This window comes from Echinops telfairi, unplaced genomic scaffold (assembly GCF_000313985.2).
Source record: "Echinops telfairi isolate 266 unplaced genomic scaffold, ASM31398v2 ScPeMD7_5592;HRSCAF=6446, whole genome shotgun sequence".
NCBI lineage: Eukaryota > Metazoa > Chordata > Mammalia > Afrosoricida > Tenrecidae > Echinops > Echinops telfairi.
This window is the reverse complement of record NW_022109491.1, coordinates 11,906,204-11,914,492: the sequence shown is the minus strand read 5'-3', so window position 1 is coordinate 11,914,492 and position 8,289 is coordinate 11,906,204. Positions and strand designations below refer to the sequence as shown.

Sequence of the window (8,289 nt, the reverse complement as noted above, 5' to 3'; positions counted from 1 at the left end):
TGTGGGAGTGTGTGTGTGGGTGTGAGTGAGTGTGTGTGTGTGAGTGAGTGCGTGTGGGTGTGAATGCCTCCTGGAGGGACCTCACAGCTGCTAGAACCTAGACTCCTGCCTCCTCCTGCCTCCCAGGCTCACGCTGGCTCTGCAGGGGACACCGTGACATGAGAGGCTCACTACAGACCCATCTCCTCACCGTGGTCCTCCTGTGCCTCTTCTCAAAGGTAAGGGGAACCCGGGGCCCCAAATGTACCCCTGACTTCTTTGGTGGGAGGGAGGGGGACTGGCAAGGTGAGTGATTACAGCCAAGACCCCCACCCGGACCCCCGACCCCTGCGCTCTGTACCTTAGCCCCGCTCTGTGTAGCGCGTGGAGCGTAGGCACGTGAGGTGGGCGTCTCAGGGCCTGCTCAGAAGAGGGCTTGAGGGTGATTACTGACCCCCCATGGCCCTTCCAAAAGCAGGAGCAGGCACCCCCATTGTAAGTGGGAAACGGAGACTCAGCCATCTTCTCTCCACCCACCCCATTGGAAAGGCCACACTACACGGACCCTCAGGTGGCCTGGTCCCAGGAGGGCAGGGCACACACCAAAGGACTTGTGAGCTACATGGGACAATTGTCACGAGGCTAGTGGTGCGTCCGCTTTACCTGACACACCCACCCCCTACCTTCATTTTCACCTTCACCTTCATTTTCAGTCCAGCGAGGCACAGAGAGGGTACGCACTTACCCAAAGCCCCACCGCCAAGAGCCATCACAACCATAGAGGAGGGCCAGGGGGGAGGCTGGATGGGCACGGGGGCATTGGGGCGTAACCCGGGTCGGCACTGTAGCTGCAAAGCCCTGTCCTTTCCTAGGGAAATACCAGGGCTCTGGCACCAAGGGAGGAGCCCTGGGGCTTGGTGGGTCCCCATCGGGCTGCAACCCACAAAACCAGCAGCCAGCTCCATGGGGGAGAGGCAGGCTCTCTCCTCCTGTAAACAGAAGCAGGCTCAGGGACTCACAGGGGCCGTTCTAGCCTGTCCTACAAGGTTGGGCGAGTCAGCGTGGACCGATGGCAGTGGGTAGAAGGTGGTAGTGTTTTTGTTTGTTCAGGTTTGGGCATCAAGGCAACCATCCTCACCACGAGTCCTGTGGTGATCACACTGTGCCCACATCCACAGGGTCACACACGGTGAGTCAGAATCGACCCCAGGCAGTGGGCTGGGTCTTGTGAAGAGCTGGGGCAAGTCTGCCTCTCCCTTGGGTTCTGATGTGGGGGGCCCAGAGAAGGCCGTCTATAAGCTCAGATGGGACAGACAGGACATCATGGCGGGGTGGACAACTAGGACAGGGAGAGCAGGGGCACTGGGGCTTCTGGAAGGAAGCCAGGTCCTGGGATCAAATGTAAGATCCAAATCAAGCTGTCCTCCACTCCCTATTGCCTCCTGTCCACTTCCCCTGGTGCTGGGAAACTGAGGACCATTCCTACAAACACAGGAGCCACCACAGCTTCTGACAGAGGCCCCGGGCTCCCAGGCGGGCTGCAGGGAGAGGCAGGAGCAGAGCTAAGCAAGAACAGAGCCATGGTGCTCATGGCCCCACAGAGTCCCACCATCCTGCTCAGCTGCGGGGCCTTTGTGAATGAGGCGTCAGAGCCACACAGCTGTCCGTGAGTGCTCTCAGTCCCTGCCCAGAGGACAGCCCGGCTAGTGCTCCCATCACAGAGCTGCCTCACCTGGTGACCACAGCGGGACCAGGGCAGCCAGACACTGAGCACTGCTTGACTTTAGGGCTGGGCAGGCAAGGAAGGGCGTACGTAGAACGAGACTGGGGAGGACGTAGCTCTCCTTGGCGGGGCAGCAATACCACCTGTGACTTCCCATTTTTCCTCTTGAACAAGTAGGCACGTTGAGGCAGCAGCTACGCTGGGGTCAGAGCCCCCCAGGACGAGAGGTAGGGGCGGTAATTCCATGCTCAGGCCTGCAGTCACCTGAATCTGGATTCCGTCTGGACTCTTTAGGTCTTGCTGGCTGTCCCTACCCTGCTTTCAAAAACAGTTTTATTGGCACAAATCCACGTATCACACAATTCAACGGTTCGGTCCTCTCAAGAAGGGTGGTACGATCACCATCATGATCAATTTCAGAACGTTTTCTTCTATTTTGTGCTCATTGGTATTAACTCCCCATCGTCCCGAGCCTACCCCCAAGCAGCCACTAATCCAGTGACGGTCTCTACAGATTTACCTACCCCGGATTTCATATGCAGAAAAACATACAAAACAGAACACCAACAGCAATAACAACATATAATGGAGAAAAACCTCCATCGGAAGGAAAGTAGAAAAATACTGAAAACTAGGGCAACTTTATTGTATTTATTTATTTTTTAAATATATTGTTTTATGGGGGGCTCTTAGAACAATCCACACATCAATTGTATCAAGCACATTTGCACATATGTTGCCATCATCATTTCTGAAATATTTTCTTTCTACTTGAGCCCTTGGTATCAGCTCCTCCTTTCCCCCCCTCCTTCCCCCCTCCCTCCCTTGTGAACCCTTGATAATTTATAGATTATTTTTATTTTCATATCTTATACTGTCCACCATATCCCTTCACCCACGTTTCTGTTGTTCATCCCCCTGGGGGGTATTGTATGTCAATCAATGCGATCGGTTTTCCCTTTCTCCCCCAACTCCCCCCACTTTCCTCGTATCCTCATGATGTCGCTACTCGCATTATTAATCTTGAGGGGTTTATCTGACCTGGATTCTGTGTGCCCTTCTCTGTACCAGTGTGCATGCTCCAGTCTAGTCAGAACTGAAAGGCAGGATGGGGCCATGATAGTGGGCAGTGAGGAAGCCTCAAAGAACCAGAGGAACATTGTGTGTTTTGTGGGTGCTATACTGCGCCCTGGTTGACTCGTCCCTTCCTTGTGACCTTTCTGTGAGGGCAGGTAGGACGACTTTAAATCGTCACTACCCTGCTTGAGCCTTAGTTCCCTGGTCTCTGGCATGGGGATGATGAGGGTGGTGGTCAGTGGAGGGTCATGAAGGGTGTGCCTATGATCTCAGGGCGCTCCCATCAGTCTCTACAAGGTGTCAGGATTCAGCCCTGCCAAGCCTGCCAGGGAGAGGGAGCCAAACCAGGCAGCCAGGTGACAGGAGAGGGTCCCTCCACCCACACCTTCCCCCTAGCCAAGGGAGCTAAGTCTCTGGTGTGGAAAGTCGGTGAATCCCTTGAGAGCCCCCCGGTTAAATGCAGGCGCTGATTTCTAAGATGCTGTGTTGCCAATAAGCTGGAGGTGATTAAGCTCACTGGCATGGGGTGCACTTTGAAGGCAAGGTTAGGCCATTGTCTCCAGAATCACTTCGGGATTACTCAGTCCCCTCTCAGAAATTCCTCCATCCCTCCCTTATGGGGCCAGTCAAGACACCCGCCTTCTGCTGCCTTGGGTGGGCGGCTAGGGAGCGCCAGGTCTGACTCTGCTGAGCTGGTTGGACAGTCTGGGGCGGCGCCTGGTGGCCAGTTTAGGCGCGGCAGCCTAACCACGCCGCCAGCTGTTTGCAGGGTGGCAGGGTGAAGGGAAAGGCATCATTCCCGGTTTGAGGACCACACACCAAAAAAACAGGCCAAGCTCTGCCATCAAGTTGACTTCGACCCATAGCAACCCTGCAGAGGGCAGGAACCTAGAGTCCTGCTCTGAGCTCTCGGGTTGCTCTTGACGACTTAACCCATATGGATCGTTCTTTAAAGAGCACAGCGCTCAAGGCGAGGTTTTCTTTTTTTTTTTAAACATTTTATTAGGGCTCATACAACTGTTATCGCAATCCATACACACATCAGTTGTGTAAAGCGCATTTGTACATCATTCTCAAAACATTTTTTCTCCACTTAAACCCCCGACATTAGGTCCTCATTTTTCCCCTCCCTCCCTGCTCCCCCCTCCCTCATGAGCCCTTGATAGTTTATAAATTGTTATTTTGTCATATCTTGCCCTGCCCGACGTCTCCCTTCACCCACTTTTCGGTTGTCCATCCCCCAGGGAGGAGGTCACACACAGTTCCATGTAATCGGTTCCCTCTTTCCTACCCATTCTCCCTTTACCCTCCCTGTTTCGCCACTCACACCACTGGTCCTGTAGGGCTCATCCACCCTGGATTCCCTGTATTTTCAGTTCCTATCTGTACCAGTGTACCTCCTCTGGTCTAGCCAGACTTGCAAGGTCAAATTCGAGTCATGGTAGTGGGAGCGGGAGCGGGGAGGAAGCATTTAGGAACTAGAGGAAAGTTGTATTTGTCATCGTTGTTACATCGCACCCTGACTGGCTCATCAAGGCGAGGTTTTCAACAGTTAAGCAAACTATTGTTAGGTGCTAAGATATTTGGCGTTTCAGATTTAAAGATTATCTCAGAAAAACAAAGCAATAAAGATGATCACAGAGCAATGGTTTCAGGGGTTCGTTCACCTCCCACTGTTCCAGAGAGCCCAGAGTCTGCATTTCCCCACCTTCAATCAGGATTTTTGGATGAGATCTTTGATCAAAATTCTCCGTAATGGCAGCTGCACACCAACAATTTCTTCTGATCTTCTGGCTAAGAAGGGAGCAATCAGCCACTCATTCCAAGGGCTCCTGCCGATCCCGACTGCTCTCCTTCCTCTCTTGCTCCACGTGGATAGAGCCCAATTGGAGTGCCTTGGGTGGCTGCCTGCAAGCTTTAAAGACCTAGAATCTAGGAGGCAGAACAGAAGCCCTAACTAGGTTGTTAGACCCATGGATGAGGATGTCCCAGGAAAACTCCAGAGTCCAGGAACAACATCCCATAAAGTGATTGGCTGTACAGGAGCAGACTCCATAGCTATCCTGGTGGTGGTGGTAACTATGTCTACATCTATTCCAGAATGTCAATGTTACACATGTACAACTCATTGACAGCGATCACAACAATCAGCCGTGCAACCCTTCCCTTAATCAATGTGACTTTTCCCATCACTGTTAACCCCCTCTAGAGATAGGGTTCTCTAGAGAAACAAAGCCAGGACACTTATGATATTAGATGATAGATAGATAGATAGATAGATAGATAGATAGATAGATAGATAGATAGATAGATACAGCACAGAGGAATATAACAGCTAATTAGTCCACACAGCAGTACAGAGGGTACCGTGGAACAGTTAACATACTGGAAGTCCTTCATCTCACGAGGGCTGCTGGGTCCAAGGTCAAGGAAGCAAACATCTGAATCTTCCCTAGGGCAATGCAACAGTCCGGCTACAGGCAGCAAACAGTAGGGTGAGTCACCAACAGTCAGCAGCTCAGGAGCTTAGCGAAGCAGGCCCAGATGGGATATCAAACTCAAGCAATGCAAGACGACAGGATCCAGCAGTCTCAAGCTCAAGCGATGTACACACCAGCAGCATGGCAAAACGGATCTCAAAGGAGCCTCAAGCTCTAGTGACATGATGCACGGGTTGGCTGTCCCCCAGATAGTGTAGCTCACAAGTTGAGGCAGAGAACTAGCTAAAGCAGCCACATGCTGGCCCAATCATAGAACAAGAGAGAAAGGGGCAGGGCTTGCGGAGCTGTTTTTCTCTTTGCCCTCCAATCAAGCTGAACCTTATTAATCCCACATGTTCCTATTGGCCAGGTTGGCACAGTAAACCTACCTATCACACCCCCTCAGCCCCATCCCTCCCACCCCTGGTGACCACTCATAAACTCTGACCTCCACACATTTGCCTCCGCTTGTCTTTTTATAGAGGCGGGGACATAAAACATATATCCCTCCGTGATTGGCTTATTTCATTCACATCATGCCTTCAGGCAGGATCCAGCTCCAGGGGTGGGGGGTGGGGGGAGGGGGGGTTTAGTGACTGTGCTTGGGCTAAAGTCAATAGCCAGACTTTTCTTCCAAGACACCTTTGGTGAGTAGCGGGCACTTCATGGTTTTTGCCACCCAGGGCCATGGGGCAGACCTTGGATCAAGGGGGCATGTGTTCTTCACCTGTGTGCTATGTTGGGGAGCCCTCAGCCTCAGATAGGTGGATTGCAGTTCGGTGGTTTCTTTGTCCTGGGTGGGCAGTCAGGACCCCGAGTCAATGCCTTGGCTCTGCCACTGAGGGCTGGGTGCCTGGCTCAGGTGCCCATTCAGGAACAATCTGTGCCTGGGTCCTCAAGAAGGAAACAGGGACTTGGGATGGGAGCGAACACACGCTGGCTTTTGGCAAAGCCCTTCCCCCTCTGGACCTCAGTCTCCTCCATCTGGACACAGACCGGGGGAGGTGAGCGAGAGTGTTGGACTGGATCAGAGGGGCTGCAAACCTAGCTGTGCGCCCAATGCTTCTGCAGAGCTGGTTAAAAATCCAGGTTGCAGGGCCCCTCCTCTGGGAGCTGGGGCCTGGTGAGTCTCTGAGGGGCCCTGAGGTTGGTGCTTGACCAAGCTTCCTGGCTGATGTGAATGCCCACGCCAGGACTGAGAAATGTCCTCTCAGTGGCTCCCAAGCCTGAAACCACCCACAATGCCATTCAACTTGCTCAGCCGTGAGGATTCACAGCCCACACGCTGGAGATGCTGCCAGGAGCCATCATGCCGTGGTGTGGGTCTTCCCTAAGCTCCTGCCGGGCAGGGCCTGAGCCCTTTCGGGTCATTAGGGTGCTGAGTGGTGCAGCTGAACTCGTTGGGTGTCTACGGGGTGGCAGGCAGGGTCCCCAGGACTTCACATTGCCCTGTTTCTTACTATCTTTGGCACCATCCTACTATTCTTGCCCCCCTCCCCATCCTACTGATGAGGAAACAGGCTCAGAGAGGGTATATAACTTGCCCCGGGTCACACAGCTAGTAAGGGACTGGCTAAGTCAGGCCTGGGACTCTAGTCCAACAGTCTTGCTCAGGGCCCCAATGCAGGGAGGGTCATGGCCAGGTCTATGGCTAAGGGAGGTTTCTGTCTCTGCAGGTGTGTGCCCAGCTGTGCCCAACACCATGCACCTGCCCCTGGCCACCTCCCCGGTGCCCACTGGGGGTGCCTCTGGTGCTGGACGGCTGCAACTGCTGTCGGGTATGTGCACGGCGCCTGGGGGAGCCCTGCGACCACCACCACGCCTGCGACTCCAGCCAGGGCCTGGTCTGCCAGCTCGGGGCGGGCGCCGGCGGCCAGGGGGCCCTGTGCCTCTGTGAGCAGGTTTTGGGGACTGGTGAGGGGGGTGGGCAAGGACACAGTGACAGACCCCCAGTCCATGCACAGCCTCCTCTCCCTACCCCCTCCCACCCTCCCTTCAGGTACACTGTCAACACCAGCGAGACACGGGGGCCCACTGCTCCGTAGACTCACCCCCAACGTCGTTCCGTGTGACTTTTGCTGGGCGCACACCCACCACCCGATAGCCTCTCTCACCCCTGCTTGTTCAAATCATGGCCAAAACCTGCCTCAAACACCCCCTCCCCTGAGACACCACTGCACGGCCTTCCCCTGGGGGGTCACCAGCCCCTTCTCAACCCCTTCTCAGGATCCTCACACACTTTGGGGTCAGCCAGGGAATGGAGTACCCCAGGCACTTCCTGTGCGAAGCCCTTCCCCATAGGCCCCACCATGGCCCGGTGAGGGGAGCACTTTGGGCCATTCGATAGATGAGGGACACCAAGCCTGGTCTCCGTCCCATCAGGGCCACACAGCGGTGGCCCTGGCCAGGCACTTTAGGGCAGCAGTCAGGCTGCCCACCTCCTGGCTTGGGAGCCCCAGGCCCAGTCTGAGTCTTGGGTTTGTGACCTACTAGTGCCCTTGAGCAAGCTAAGGAGCCCAGTGGAATAGGCTGCTAACACACAAGGTCAGCAGTTCGAAACCACCAGGCACGCCGTGGGAAAAGATGGGACCTTCTAGTCCCTAGAGAGTTACAGTCTTGGGAACCCACAGGGGCAGTTCTACCCTGTCCTACAGGGTCGCTCTGAGTCGGCATCAACTCTATGGTAGTGAGTTTGGTGTTTTGGTTAGTGCCCTGGAGCAAGTTCAGGAAGCATGGAGGTGCTGTTGGTTCAGTGTTGGACTGCTCACGGCAAGGTTGGTGGTTCAAACCCACCAGGTACTCTGCTGGAGAAAGATGAGGCTGGCTGCTCCCGAGAAGATGTACAGCCTCAGAAACCTCTCCAGGTTTGCTATGGGTCGGAATCTCTGTGGCTGCGTCCGTTCCACCGTCCACTACTCGTCTCGGCCATGGGGCAGGGCCTCCCTGCAGTGACCTCACTCATGCACTCACACACTCACACACTCTTACCTCACTCACTCACACGCTCACACTCATACTGACACTCACTCA

General features: G+C 54.5%; 1 protein-coding gene across 1 annotated transcript in view; it reads left to right on the top strand.

The window, feature by feature from the left end:
- Positions 1–140: 140 nt before the first annotated feature.
- Positions 141–8,289, top strand: part of CCN5 (cellular communication network factor 5) — a 16,539-nt gene continuing 8,390 nt past the window's right edge. Inside the window, exons 1-2 of the mRNA XM_004698280.3 lie at positions 141–218; positions 6,936–7,152. Coding sequence (XP_004698337.1) covers positions 159–218; positions 6,936–7,152 — 277 coding nt within the window. The 5' untranslated portion in view covers positions 141–158. The remainder of the gene's footprint in view (positions 219–6,935; positions 7,153–8,289) is intronic.